Below are 15,586 nucleotides of genomic sequence, written 5' to 3' on the forward strand. Positions count from 1 at the left end.
GGCTCCACCCATCTTCCCATCAACTCTGACCAGCTTCCCTGTCCCTGCTGAAGAGAAGCACCCCCAGAGCATGATGCTGCCACCACCATATGTGACAGTGGGGATGGTGTGTTCAGAGTGATGTGCAGTGTTAGTTTTCCACCACACATAGCGTTTTGCATTTTGGTCTCATCTGACCAGAGCACCTTCTTCCACATGTTTGCTGTGTCCCCCACATGGCTTGTGGCAAACTGCAAATGGGACTTCTTATGGTTTTCTGTTAACAATGGCTTTCTTCTTGCCACTCTTCCATAAAGGCCAACTTTGTGCAGTGCACGACTAATAGTTGTCCTATGGACAGATTCCCCCACCTGAGCTGTAGATCTCTGCAGCTCGTCCAGAGTCACCATGGGCCTCTTGGCTGCATTTCTGATCAGCGCTCTCCTTGTTCGGCCTGTGAGTTTAGGTGGACGGCCTTGTCTTGGTAGGTTTACAGTTGTGCCATACTCCTTCCATTTCTGAATGATGGCTTGAACAGTGCTCCGTGGGATGTTCAAGGCTTGGGAAATCTTTTTGTAGCCTAAGCCTGCTTTAAATTTCTCAGTAACTTTATCCCTGAGCTGTCTGGTGTGTTCTTTGGACTTCATGGTGTTGTTGCTCCCAATATTCTCTTAGACAACCTCTGAGGCCGTCACAGAGCAGCTGTATTTGTACTGACATTAGATTACACACAGGTGCACTCTGTTTAGTCAGTAGCACTCATCAGGCAATGTCTATGGGCAACTGACTGCACTCAGACCAAAGGGGGCTGAATAATTACGCACATAGTAATTCTCTTCACTCTGCTGACCCATGACAAGAGATTCAAGCCCCATTATGAGCACCTTCTACAGAGGCACCATTGAGAGTATCCTCACCAGCTGCACCACTGTGTTGTATGACTCCTGCACTGGGTCTTGCAGGAAAAAAATGAGAACAGGTAGTGAGAGCAGTGGAGAGGATTGTGGGGACCTCTCTTGCCTCCCTCCCCAGGAGATCTACTGCGCCTGCCTCATCTGGAAGGTCCTCTCCATTACAGGTGACAGCTTCTTCAGTTTGCTGCCATCAGGAAGGATACTGAAGAGCCTCCGGACCAGAACCCACAGACTGAGAGACAGCTTCGTCCATATGGCTGTCAGGATGCTGACCATCTCTGAATCGAGAAGGGGGGCCCAAGGGTACATCTTTTGCCATCTTTCAACTCTCTGTGAATGGTACTCATTGCCATTCGAGAATCTGTGTCTTTGATTAGTTGTCATTGATCAATGGTCATAAGAATTTGCATACTAACAATCATGGAACTAACCCCCCAGCACATTGTTCATTCAGTGGTGCTAGTTTCCTTTGCTGTGCAAATATACTGTTTATAAGGTTGGAAACCTGCAGTCAGCTGAGACTGAAGAAGTCACTTGGATGACGAAACGTTTCTCCCACTGAAAATGTCCAGATGAACAGAATCAACCTTTTGGGATTTACTTACCTGGATGATTGAGCACGCATCATTATTTTATTAATATTTTTGAAATGATAGCAACACAAACGAAGATTTTGGCAGCACAAACCAGCACAAATGTAGCACAAATGTTTGACAGCATTTTTATTTGATTTGGGTAATATGGGGGGGGCTGGTTGACCTTTTGACCTTTACATTTTCGTTAATATCTTTAAAACAGAAGCAGCACAAACGACAATTTTAGCAGCACAAACATAGCACAGTTGAATGACACCAGTTTTGTTTGATTCCATTAATGTGGGGGGGCTGGTTGACCTCTGATGACCTCTAGAAATTTTCTTGAATATCTTTAAATGATAGCAGCACAAACGTAGCACAAACAATTGATACCACTTTTGTTGGATTTGAAGAAGGTGGGGGGGCAACTTCACTCACATGACAGTGAGTGTCTGTTGTAATGGGGGAGGAGAAGAGAACGGGATGGAGAGATGCACGAGGATTAGCATAATAGTGATGGGAATTCCGGCTCTTTTTAGAGAACCGGCTCTTTTGGCTCCCAACCGACTCTTCAGGTTGTTTTGTTGCTTTAATTTATTTATTATCAACAACAATATAAAATTATTGCCAAAATGAATTACTAATGTTAAAAAAACCACGTTTTTTATTTATATGTTTATATATAAATATGCTTTTATTTATCCCTTTGAGACCTACCATAGAGCCAAGTCCACCAGAGCTTATCTTTATATTTGTATATGCTGTAGTGCCATATTTTAATAATATTTATGCAATAAGTCCATAGTAACTACATAAATTTCACATAAAAGACATTTCAGAGGTTTACCCTCAAAACTGTAAATACAAAAAAGTTGCACAAAATAGTTAGAAATTTATTTGGAGTGTTTTCAAAGTTTTATTTTTGAGATATACCAATTTTTATATACTGCAGGAAAACCGAAAATAAATATTATAATGCAAATTTGCAAACCCCCCCCCCAAAAAAAACCCAGCATGTGCATCAAAATAAACTATTTCCAGCATTGCAATTTGAGTTCTAAGCATCCCAGAAACTATTCAGCAAAGCATAAAGTCAAACATGACTTTTAAAAACACCAGTATAGGCTCATAAGGCCCTGAAGGTAAAAAACCCCAAAAACTCTACATTTTCCGTGAAAATGACGTCACTTCCGGTTTGGGGCAGACAACATGCGCTAGTTCACACTGATGTCTATTTAAACGTAGAAAGTGTTATGAACAGCTCATCGGATCGGCAAAGCGCGTTTCTGGAATATTATGTTTTTGTTGCTGCAAGTGGCTTTTACAAAATCTTTGCAAGGCCATATTTGGAAGGAAATCGTGACTTAGGATAAGCTGATGGCATAAAATGTAAGTACATTTCCTCCGGTTTCATATGCAAAAAAAATTATTGCGCTTGCTTATGTGGTTGCAGTTCTACAGGGATTTAAAAATCTGTGTCTGTATACGTGTGTGTGCATCCTGTGTCCTTTCATCCAGTTAAGCAACAGTCCTCCAGCCAATGCAGGTGTGCTTGAAGGACAGGGTCGGAGAGACAAACCACAGTCCTGTTATCAGGGAGAAGAATTTGTTGTTCTGGAGCTGAATGAATGAAGGAGATGGTTGTTTGGGTTAATGCTTCTCCAAGGTCTTATCCATATGGCGTTCATTTAACACAGTCTGAGTACTCACAGCCCTGCCCATCGTCAATCATGTTGACCAGCCTTGTGGAGTTTGAACAGCTTTAACTGCTTTCTTTGTTCTTCGATAAGCCAGGTTCAAGCCTTCTCCAATCAGCCAGAACTCTGTTATCGTGGTTCCAAATGGGTAGATGTCGTTCAGTGTCCTCCATCCAGAGTGTCTGCCCTATAGATGTTTGGCACTTAGGTGCTCAGAAAACCACGCGACGGCGCATCTGCCATTACATTCTCCGTTCCTTTTTTGTGATGGATCTCCAAATTAAAGTCCTGCACTAAGAGGGACCATCTCATGAGCCTCTGGTTAGAATTTTGCATCCTAGTCAAAAACACGAGGGGGTTGTGATCGGTGCATGACATCGCGTATCCGGCAGCAAACGTCTCTGCAGGACAATCGGGCTCTCCAAACCCAGGCTTCTCAATAGGGTGTCAGTTTCATTTAGCGACCAGTTGATCAAATCCATAATACTTTAATTTTTAGAGAACAAGACTGAGAGACTCTCTGAGGGTTAGAAAGTCACAGGAGACTAGACAAGGACATGAGGAACAAGATAGGGAAAAGATGTGACCGCCTTCATCAAGAGCAAAGAAAAAGACCATGTCTATTAGATTTATCACTGAATATATTTATTAAGTAACTCTAGAAACTCAGTATTTGTATTTTTGCCCCTGAAGAAGGTGAAGCTGTAGGTTATGACTGTAAACACTAGAGGGCAGTAGAGAAAGACTGAGGAAGCACAGAGAGCACATCAGCTGATTGCTTCTCCTTTAATATCAGGATGCATCAACCATTGGATTTCGTGAGGCTTTTCCACACAGCTGCTCGATCAGACTCTGACTGCTGTTCTGAAATATTCATGTCATCTACTGATTTTGAAATTATTACACAATAGAGGAGAGAAAAGAGAGAGACCAACATGTGATGTTCTGCTGTGTTTGTCCTGCAGATTTACTGCACAGGACGGATCTTCATGCTGATGGTCTTCAGGGAGTAGTTATGACCTTTCCACAGTGCCCACTCCACTCCGACAGCATATAAAGTGCTGTCAGCTCCCCAGCGATAAGCTCCATTGGGGTTTGCTAGGTGACAGCTGTTGTACCAGAACGCTCCCTGGAAACTTTTGGCACAGTTTCCTGGCCAGCTGTCCTGGTCTTTGTCAAACGTAGTGAACTTCTGTCCGTTGTGATAACTCAGTCCGTCTGCTACAGAAACACAGATGTACAATCACAACATTACCATTTATCCCAGTCAGACTGATCAGCAGGGACTGGGAGTGTTTTAAGTGGATTATCTTTGGACCAGCCTTCTCTATTTGAGCTCCTTTCCCCAGGCACTGATTCATCACCCACTGTTCCTACAGACTCTCCACAAGAATCCAGCACAAAATGTCACTTCAAACTTATATATTCACCCACCTGCCCCTCCATCAGTGAATCCAGACACATTCAGCCTGTAGCCGTCAGACTCTCCGTCGATGGAGAACGAGGAGTAACGAGCAAACACTTTGTTTCCATCAAAATCTTCCATGTTGACCATCAGCTCGTACCTTTTTCTCTGCGTCAGGTAGAAAACATTTTCCAAGCCTGGAGAGAATCAAAAACATTTTAAACTTGTTGATCAAGTCTTTATGCTTATACCACTACCCCTGAAGGTTCTACTTTATGAACAGAGAACTTAATGACTGATAAACAGGACCCATTCCTCACCGAGCCAGTACTCTCCAGCAGCGTTACCAAAGCCCGTCTTGTACTGATCCCAGGGTCTGTAGAAGTTCACCGAGCCGTCCAACCTCCTCTGGAACACCTGGGGGAGGAGGCAGGAAGGTGCTTACTACACTCTAAAGAATGATCCATGAGGTTAGTAAGGAACTGTGGGTTTCTACAGATGTTGTTGTGGTTTTAAATTGATGCATGTTGATGTTTAAACCAAAGGGCCAGTTCACTTTGAGGATAAAACTGTTTAACTAGCTAAAGGATGTTCTGTAGACGTGGGCACATTGATCCAAATATCGACAGTATTGATTTGGTATCTACACTTTGTTTCTATTCTCTTAGTTCAGTGTGTAGCCCAATGAATTGTGTTAAATCAAAAAGTCAAATTACTTAACATTAGCATATGAAAGCTCAGCTACTGTTGCCACTGTTTGTGCACCATTTCTGTCTATTGATGTTTGGGTTTAGAAAGTTGGGCCATCTTAAAACAGTTTAGATGCTTATTTAGTTTTGTTTGCTTGTTTTTTTAACACTATAGTTTAAAAGGTTTGAAATGTTCTTGCAGTGTAGTTTGCCTTAAAAGTTTGCATTCTGAAAAGAGACAGATAAAAGAAAAAGTACATTAAATACATAAATACATAAAAAAGAAATACATTACAAAATGATTGTGTGCACTTTAGTTCTGAATTACCCAAAATTCAAGCTTGTGTAATTTAGACCAAACTTTGGCTAGTTTTAAAAAATGTGAGTCGTAAAAGCTGCAAATTTGAAACACAAAGAGTGACTGATGTCTTACTACATTATACATTATGTTACATTACAAATTTAGGCATGGCCATGGAGAGGAATATCTCCCTTGTCTTTATTAGGGGTGTTACTGCTCATTTAAAATTTAAGGTTCTCTGTGAACAAAAGAAGTCTGTAAAACAGTGACATATGGACAAGTTCATGTTGCTGTTTAAATAATAAATTTATGTAACAATGTGCATGGACAGTTTTTAGCAGGAAAAAAATTAGAATCTAGAATAACTTAAATTTAAATAATTTGATCACTTAATATCACCAAAACTTTTCACTGAAATTAAGTTGTTTGACCTTAATTAAGCCTTTAGAAGAAAAAGTAAATCATGTTGTTTGCAGCAGAGTAATTATGTTAGGCTAACTAAAATTGTCTAATTGGATTTACTCAGTAGTGGCTGAGGTGGAATTACTTAAAAACATCAATGAAAACTGCTACCTGTTTTTTTTTTTTTTTTTAAGTTTAGCCAGCGTATTATTTTTTTAGAGTGTAGTTAAAAACACAACAATAAAAAAATAAATCAGTAAATATTTAGTATGAAATGAGAGACTGAAGGTGGCATGATGGCGTGGTCATTATGGGACTGTCGCCTCACAGCAAGACGGTCCTGGTTTTAATCCATGTTCTTCACTTTCTCTCCAGGTCCTCCAGCTTCATCCAGTCCAAAGACATGCAAGTAAGGATGGGAAGTAATACAAACCGATCGTTTTGATTCTCTTATTAATCTTTCTGAGTTAACTTCAATAATTAATTCCTCCAAACCATCAACGTGTCTTTTAGACCCCATTCCTACAAAACTGCTCAAAGAAGTCCTGCCATTAATTAATTCTTCGATCTTAAATATGATCAACCTATCTCTAATAATCGGCTATGTACCACAGGCCTTCAAGCTGGCTGTAGTTAAACCTTTACTCAAAAAGCATCTCTAGACCCAGCTGTCTTAGCTAATTATAGGCCAATCTCCAACCTTCCTTTCATATCAAACATCCTTGAAAGAGTAGTTGTCAAACAGCTAACAGATCATCTGCAGAGGAATGGCTTATTTGAAGCGTTTCAGTCAGGTTTCAGAGCTCATCACAGCACAGAAACAGCTTTAGTGAAGGTTACAAATGATCTTCTTATGGCCTCTGACAGTGGACTCATCTCTGTGCTTGTCCTGCTAGACCTCAGTGCTGCGTTCGATACTGTTGACCATAATATCCTATTAGAGCGATTAGAACATGCTGTAGGTATTACAGGTACTGCACTGCAGTGGTTTGTATCATATCTATCTAATAGACTCCAATTTGTACATGTAAATGGAGAGTCCTCTTCACACACTGAGGTCAATTATGGAGTTCCACAGGGTTCAGTGCTAGGACCAATTCTATTTACATTATACATGCTTCCCTAGGCAGCATCATTAGAAGACATAGCATAAATTTTCACTGCTATGAAGATGACACGCAGCTCTATCTATCCATGAAGCCAGGTAACACACACCAATTAGTTAAACTGCAGGAATGTCTTAAAGACATAAAGACCTGGATGGCCGCTAACTTTCTGCTTCTTAATTCAGATCAAACTGAGGTTATTGTACTCGGCCCTGAGAATCTTAGAAATATGGTATCTAAGCAGATTCTTACTCTGGATGGCATTACCTTGGCCTCCAGTAACACTGTGAGAAACCTTGAGTCATTTTGACCAGGACATGTCCTTCAATGCACATATTAAACAAATATGTAAGACTGCTTTCTTCCATTTGCACAATGTCTCTAAAATTAGAAATATCCTGTCTCAGAGTGATGCTGAAAAACTAGTTCATGCATTCATTACTTCCAGGCTGGACTACTGTAATTCTTTATTATCAGGATGTCCTAAAAACTCTCTGAAAAGCCTTCAGCTGATCCAAAATGCTGCAGCAAGAGTCCTGACAGGGACTAGAAACAGAGAGCAGATTTCTCCTGTTTTGGCTTCCTTCATTGGCTTCCTGTTAAATCCAGAATTGAATTCAAAATCCTGCTCCTCACATACAAGGTCTTAAATAATCAGGCCCCATCTTATCTTAATGACCTTGTAGTACCATATCACCCTATTAGAGCACTTCGCCTCACACTGCAGGCCTACTTGTTGTTCCTAGAGTATTTAAAAGTAGAATGGGAGGCAGAGCCTTCAGTTTTCAGGCCCCTCTTCTGTGGAACCAGCTTCCAGTTTGGATTCAGGAGACAGACACTATCTCTACTTTCAAGATTAGGCTTCAAACTTTCCTTTTGCTAAAGCATATAGTTAGGGCTGGACCAGGTGACCCTGAATCCTCCCTTAGTTATGCTGCAATAGACGTGGCTGCCGGGGATTCCCATGATGCATTGAGTTTTTCCTTTCCAGTCACCTTTCTCACTCACTATGTGTTAATAGACCTCTCTGCATCGAATCATATCTGTTATTAATCTCTGTCTCTCTTCCACAGCATGTCTTTATCCTGTTTTCCTTCTCTCAGCCCAACCAATCACAGCAGATGGCCCGCCCTCCCTGAGCCTGGTTCTGCCGGAGGTTTCTTCCTGTTAAAGGGAGTTTTTCCTTCCCACTGTCGCCAAAGTGCTTGCTCATACGGGGTCATATGATTGTTTGGTTTTTCTCTGTATCTACTGTACAATATAAAGCGCCTTGAAGCAACTTTTGTTGTGTTTTGGTGCTATGTAAAGAAAATTGAATTGAACTGAATTAATTATCATTTTGCTGTCATACCATCACTAAGCAGTTTAAGCACTTCAGACAACCAGACATGAAGCTGGGAGTTCAGATACTCACCGTCCACTGTCCTTGTGAGTCCATGTCACAGTATACCTACACACACACACACACACACACACACACACACACACACACACACACACACACACACACAATGATTACAAAAAGTGAAAGATAAATACATCAATAATACACATGTGATAATACATTATAACATGTGATACACTAAATCAAAGTGCCCCCTTGTGGTGAGTGAATGTGCTGCATGTTGGCTGGAGGAGGTTTGGTCTGGAGAATGAAATGTAATGATTTTGGTGCATTTTTGGCCTGAAGACCAAATGAATCAATGAAAACACAAAGGAAATGAATCTTCTGCATCTTTGGATGGGTCATGATGGTCTGGAGTTTAAAAATGACAACACTAAAGAATCAGCTTATCATTAGAGTAAATAACTCCAGTCTACCAGGACAGCAGACGTTGCTCCAATGGGATAGATGGTGTACACTCCACTGGTTCGACTGGTGTCTTGGTTATAGACATCGCTGCAGTCCAGTGGAAGGATGGAAGGTTCACAGCAGGTCAGCAGAGGAAGCAGGAGGAGGATGAAGGCTGACAGCAGCTGGAACAGAGGAGGTGTTCTTATTTTACTTCAGTCAAAGCTTCATGTAGAGCTGTAACGTTTGTGACTGTCAGACTGTGGTGGTGCCACACAGACACGAACTATAGAGGTTCTGCACGTGACATCATACACATGTCGCTCAAGCGCTGTCCACCATATTGGACTTAATAAGTGGTATTGATCGCGTCCGAACTTTCATACCAGGTTTACATAGAAATGATCACTATTGTCCCCCTCACAACGCTGATATTCTGCCGCGGGGTCGAGTGCAACAACCATAAAGGACAGAAAGAGGATCTTTTTTAATCACTTTCCTGTTTCAGAAGAATCCAAAACAATAACTGATACAGGCATCAAATACTATTACAGTATAACAGTTATAAGTTACTTAACTTTTTAAAATCAACTACTGTTTCAAACAATATTTGAACATTTTACATTTTTACATTTTCATTTTCTCTTTCTATTTTTTTCCTCCTCACCTGAAGTCTCACTCCTGAACTGAAGTTAGTGTTCTAACATAAGAAAGCCTACATGAACATCTCGATATCGTCACAATTATTTATCAGCAGCAGATCAGACATGTGACCCTCTGCTCACGTTAGATTCATTTCAAAAAAAGTTTCAGTAACAGCCCCGAATAACAGGAGCTAACAGCAATGCTTACTGATGGAAAATTACAGATATCCTCAACAATTCACTTTAGTATCCCTTTAATTAATCACGAATGAGCTATGCTGACTCATTGACAGTCTAATGGATAATGCAAAGAGATGTGTCAATGTCAAAATGTGATTAAAATCAGGTAAATACCTGAGCAGGGACCGAGTCACAACTTGATTCAGTTTGATACCCATCTTAGCATAAAATCAGGGAGACATTGTTAATCCCAGAGGGAAATTGAGTGAAAATACTGATAAGCATTCAAACTTTTGTAGCCCTCCAGATCTTGTCCATTATCATTTGAGAGGTTGTTGATAAGATAATGATATTAATTATATGGTGTGACATCAGAGAGAGTGCCAGGTTTACTCTTCACAACAGTAAACACACTCTGAGGGTGTGTTAACAACCATCTTCACCCCTCCCACATAACAAGCAAGATGCTAGTCAGGAAAGTGTTTTGCTTCCTCTGAGAGTGTATATACACTAGTTTGTTCAGTCATAGTTTATCTCATCTACATAATGTTTAGCAGGTTTTTCATTATGTTTTGGGATTATTACATGTTCAAAGTGGCTGACAAGTTGTAAGTGGTCACATGTCTGCAAAACCTCTATAGGACTGATATATATTCAGTCAGAAATGTAAAGAGTTCACTTACCTTCATCATTGCAATTCTGTTGAATTGATGTGATGAAAATCTGATGACTCTGAGCTGTAGTTATAAGCAGAAATCAATAATTACTGATACAATACAAAAGTGTGGTTTAAAGTAGTTGCATTAGAGCATAGAGACAGATCTCTATAACAAAGCCACAGATCCCATCTCTTCTTTTTGCAGATGATGCGGTTCTCTTGGCTTCATCAGGTGATGGCTTCCAGCTCGCACTGGACGGGTTTGCCACTGAGTGTGAAGTGGTAGGAATGAGAAATCCTCCAAATCTGAGGCCATGGTTCTCAGTCGGAAAAGGGTGGAGTGCCCACTCCGGGTTAGGGTTGAGGTCTTGCCCCAAGTGGAGGAGATCAATTATCTCAGGGTTTTGTTCATGAGTGACGGGAGAAGGGAGCGGGAGATCGACAGACGGACCGGTACAGCGGCCGAAGCGATGTGGACACTGTACCGGTCCGTCGTGGTGAAGAGAGAGCTGAATGTAAAAGCGAAGCTTTCAATTTACCGGTCGATCTACGTCCCGACCCTCACCTATGGTCACGAGCTGTGGGTAGTGACCGAAAGAACGAGATCGCGAATACAAGCGGCGGAAATGGGCTTCCTCCGAAGGGTAGCTGACCTCTGGCTTAGAGATAGGGTGAGAAGTTCGGCCATTCGGGAGGGGCTCAGAGTAGAGCCGCTGCTCCTCCAAATCAAACGGAGCCAGATGAGGTGGTTCGGGCATCTGATAATAATGCCTACTGGGGTCCTCCGGGGTGAGGTGTTGCAGGCATGTCCCACCAGGAGGAGGCCCAGGGGCAGACCCAGGACACACTGGACAGATTATATCTCTCGTCTGGCCTGTGAACGCCTTGGTGTTCCTCTGAGCAGGAGGAGGAGGTGGCCGGGGAGAGGGAGGTCTGGGCTTCTCTGCTTGGGCAGCTCCTCCTGATCTCCACATGAGTCTCAGTCCTCAGGACCTCACACAGCCCCAGAAGTTTCTAATTTAAGTTCAACCTTAAAGGAAACTGATTCTCTTTCAACCTCCTCCAATTCAGCTTAACTGCCACAATGTTTTCAGAGAGAGACATTTAAAACCTGCAAAACGGCTGTTGTACTACTTTTGTTGACATAACTCGCTCCCTCATCTGGTGTGCTCCTCTCTGGGCTACTAATCTGTGCTGCTCTTGGTCGGTACTTATTGAGATGAAATGACTCCATCTTTGTCTATAGATTAGTGCACTGATAACTCACCCAAAGACTTTCCACTGCTGTGGGCACATTTCTGCCAGTGCATTATCAGGCTAATTTGTCCTCTGGTTTTCAGTCACTGTGCCTCTTCAGTAAACCCCAACAGCAGCGTTTTGATGCCAAAAGGTTTTATGCTGCTGTAGACAGTTACTACATGTGGCCCTGAATATAACGACAGCTTTGGCTGAACTTTCTAGCATGAAATGATCCTGTAGCAACTCTTTGTTTTCTAGCAGGAATACATACTCTGAGGATGAGTAAGGCTTTAAGGCAACACACACACACACACACACACACACACACACACACACACACACACACACACACACACACACACACACACACACACACACACACACAACACAAACATTTTCTAGAGTCATCAAGACAAACTAAACTTGCTGTGATAGCGACTGAAGCCTTCTAAGACTAAAAATAGATTTAAATACTTTGTCAAACAGCTGTTGGAAAAGTTTCAAATGAGAAAAGGAAAAAGGAAGCAATCCCTTTTTTTCAGTTTACTCTTACTTTGACAGGTTTCTTCTCAGCTCCACACCAGGATTCCACCTGCAGCACAGACTCAAACAGGGCGAGGAAGGCAGAGGCCACATTTACTGGAAAAACAACAAGAGTGACTCCAGGATCTTCACTGTTCAAGGCTAGTGGGTTCAAGGGTCTGTTTACATTTGACCACAGGGAGATAACATGACTACGAAATATCCAGTTTTATTTATACAGCACCAAATGACAACAACAGTCACCTAAAGGCATGTTATGTTGTAAGGTCGACCCTACAATACAGTTTTTTACAGACGCTAGGACACATTTCTCAATACTTAGGTCACTTTTGCAAAACTCCTCACACAGTGAGCACAACAGAAGTCTATGTGGGCTAAACTGAGGATCAGTTATCATAGTTTTGGCACAAAATGCATTCAATGACTACATCTCTCAAATTTCATGAATTATTTTCTCACTCAGACACAACAACTGCCAAAAATCTTTGTACGTACAGGACATTTTGCATATACTTACATAATGTTTTCAAAACTGTTAAACTTATGGTCAAAACAATAACATAATGCAAAACTGAATAAGACAGCAAAATTCAACAGCAATATGTCATTGAAACATATTTTAGATCTAAAAATGCAGTTTAACCAGCCACAGCTGATTCTCATTGTAGATGAACATCTACACAGGTGTTACTCCTTCAATTTCATTACAAAAGGAGACAACTGCTGAATAGGTTTGTTTTGTGATGTAAACATGGAGCCAGCCAGAAATGGAGAAGTGGCTGAAAGAGGAAGAAGAGTGGCTGGGAGGGGGCGAGGAATACGTATGCGTGGTGGAAGAAGAATAAGAGGAAGATCAAGAGCTGTAGTCGCAGATGAGATCAGAGCTACTGTAATTGATCATGTAGTAAATCATGGTCACTCGATGAGAGAGGCTGGTCAGAGAGTGCAGCCAAATCTGCAACGCTCTACAGTGGCATCTATTGTTAGAGTTTTCCGGCAAACCAACAGGTAACTTGTATTCTGCAAGGGCATTTGCACATTTCAGAAGTAAATAAGCTTTTGTGTAATTGTTGTTGGATTTCTGCTTAGGACTCAACGGTTACCTCACACAGGAGGGAGAGGACGGATGTTCACTGATGTGCAGGAAACTGCCATTGTTGATATGGTCATCAGAAACAATGGGATAAAACCCACTGAAATTAGACACAGAGTCTTGGCAGACAACGTTACTTTCGCAAATATTCACAGTGTAAGCATAACAACAATTTCTAGAGTCCTGAAAAAACATCAGGTCAGGATGAAACAGTTGTACACTGTGCCTTTTGAGAGGAACTCTGAACATGTCAAGCAACTCAGGAACCAGTATGTCCAGGTAAGATCACAATAAAATACAGATCTGTGTTTGAACAAAACCAAACACACACAGAGACAATTTTTACAAATTTACTACTGTAACAGCTTATGTTGCCTTGTGGATTTATGTTAGAGAGTCATGGAGATTGAAGGCAGGCAAACACACCACATTTTCATCTTTGTGGATGAGGCAGGTTTCAACTTGGCCAAAGCACGGTGACGAGGGAGGAATGTGATTGGGAAGAGAGCCACAGTGAATGTCCCGGGCCAGAGGGGTGCCAACATCACAATGTGCGCAGCAATATCCACTGATGGACTGCTGTCACACAGACCACTAATTGGGCCATACAACACTGAACGGCTCCTTGCGTTCCTGCATGATCTCTATGGAAGGGTTGTGCTAGGTGAGGAAAGGGATGCGGAGAGAAGGAATCAGCCAACATTTATAATTGTATGGGACAATGTGGCATTTCATCACTCCCGTGCAGTCACCGAGTGGTTTGCAGCCCATCCCAGAATGGAGTCTCTTTTCCTCCCACCTTACTCTCCATTCCTCAACCCCATAGAGGAATTCTTTTCCTCATGGCGGTGGAAGGTTTACGACCATCATCCACATGATCAAATGCCCCTCCTGGATGCAATGAATGCTGGATGCCTGGAGATATCAGCAGAAGATTGCCAGGGATGGATCAGGCATGCCAGAAGATTCTTTCCTAGGTGTATTACCCTAGATGACATAAGATGTGATGTGGATGAGAACCTGTGCCCAAATGGAGAAGACCGAGTAGATTAGCATTACTATTGTATGTGTATCAGTGGATGGTGTGTATACAAATCCTTGTATTTTGGGATTACTTAGTGCAAAAAAATAATAATACATAAACAAATATTAACGAATTCTGCATGATGTCTGATTCATTCCAGTAACATATATTGAAATTATAAACGGAGATGTGTCCTTGTTTTACACAAGAAAACACTGTAATGCTACATGTTGTTAGTGTTTTTTAGGTCATTGTTTTGCGGGTGACAAAGTGTGTTTGTCGGCTGTCAACCTTTGCTAGTGTTCTGGAAGAATGAGTTTATTTGAGACCTGAATAAAGTGTTTTGGTAGTTGTAGTGCATTTTGAATGTGAAATGAACTGCTTTGCCAAGCTGAAGGTCAGTTAGGAGAATTGTGTGAAGAGTTTTGCAAAAGTGACCTAAGTATTGAGAAATGTGTCCTAGCGTCTGTGAAAAACTGTAATAAACTCGGCCGTCTGCTCCTTGCTATCTAAAATATAACAGGACACTGGCGTAAATTCTCGACCGTCTCACACTTCTGTTTAATCAGTTTTCTGTTTGACGTTTATTCAGCTGTGTGAAAACTATAACTTTACAGTTTTTTCTGATTGCTTAAGCACATTTTTTGTAACTATTGGCTATTTTTGCAAAACTCTACACACAAATAAGAAAACCTGTCACCCAATTATCAAAACATTGTAGTTCTCTTGCAAAGCGAACACAGCTAGATTAACTCTTCACACCTTCATAAAAATGGTGTTTTCGTATCAAACAGTTAACACAAGCCATCATCTACTAAGCACACAATGCGCCACCTGCACACTGATGGTATGAATACAAAACACATCTGGCTTTTGCTTTCTCTGTGTACAGATGTCAATTTGAGGTCACACTTTTGTCATAGTGTCATGTAAACATACAAGGATCCAAACTTCAAGTATTGGTGTTTATTCACACTCATCAAAACCAAGACAAAGTCAGAAACAAAATAGAATTTCACAAAAAGGAAAAAAAAAGACAATCAGCCTACATCATGTCGTCTTTCTGGGTCCGCCACAAAATTTCGTCCACATCGCATGCGATATCCTCCAGTCCAAGGCGCCGGGGAAAATATCTCCTTGAATGCCGTATCCAGGCCTGACATGATGCCTGGTCAGTATCTCCACATGCCTCCTCCATTGCCTGTTAAAGGGCTACCTGTTGATGAGGATGACGGTCGTACACTTTCCAGCGCCAGGCAGAGAAGAACTCCTCGATGGGATTTAAGAATGGAGAGTATGGAGGGAGGTTGAGTGCCATGAAGGATGGGTGGTCTGTAAACCAGTT

The 15,586-nt window shown here is 41.6% G+C and overlaps 1 protein-coding gene across 1 annotated transcript; it reads right to left on the reverse strand.

Annotated features, from left to right (window-relative positions):
* Positions 1–3,793: 3,793 nt before the first annotated feature.
* LOC116335709 (microfibril-associated glycoprotein 4-like) lies at positions 3,794–12,660 on the reverse strand. The gene is made up of 8 exons (XM_039616801.1): positions 12,642–12,660; positions 12,135–12,220; positions 10,368–10,421; positions 8,890–9,045; positions 8,483–8,518; positions 4,891–4,987; positions 4,600–4,767; positions 3,794–4,386 (listed from the first exon to the last, which is right to left on the reverse strand). Exons 3-8 carry the CDS (start codon positions 10,374–10,376, stop codon positions 4,133–4,135), a joined length of 720 nt encoding a protein of 239 aa, XP_039472735.1. The 5' UTR covers positions 10,377–10,421; positions 12,135–12,220; positions 12,642–12,660; the 3' UTR covers positions 3,794–4,132.
* Positions 12,661–15,586: the final 2,926 nt, after the last annotated feature.

Source organism: Oreochromis aureus, linkage group 8, assembly GCF_013358895.1.
Source record: "Oreochromis aureus strain Israel breed Guangdong linkage group 8, ZZ_aureus, whole genome shotgun sequence".
NCBI lineage: Eukaryota > Metazoa > Chordata > Actinopteri > Cichliformes > Cichlidae > Oreochromis > Oreochromis aureus.

Excerpts from the sequence above, each read along its gene's own strand:
- LOC116335709 (XM_039616801.1), bottom strand. Across the intron at positions 4,988-8,482 it reads ACTCACAAGGACAGTGGACG|GTGTTCCAGAGGAGGTTGGA; the intron begins GTGAGTATCTGA and ends CTCCTCCCCCAG. Across the intron at positions 4,387-4,599 it reads ATTCACTGATGGAGGGGCAG|CAGACGGACTGAGTTATCAC; the intron begins GTGGGTGAATAT and ends GTGTTTCTGTAG.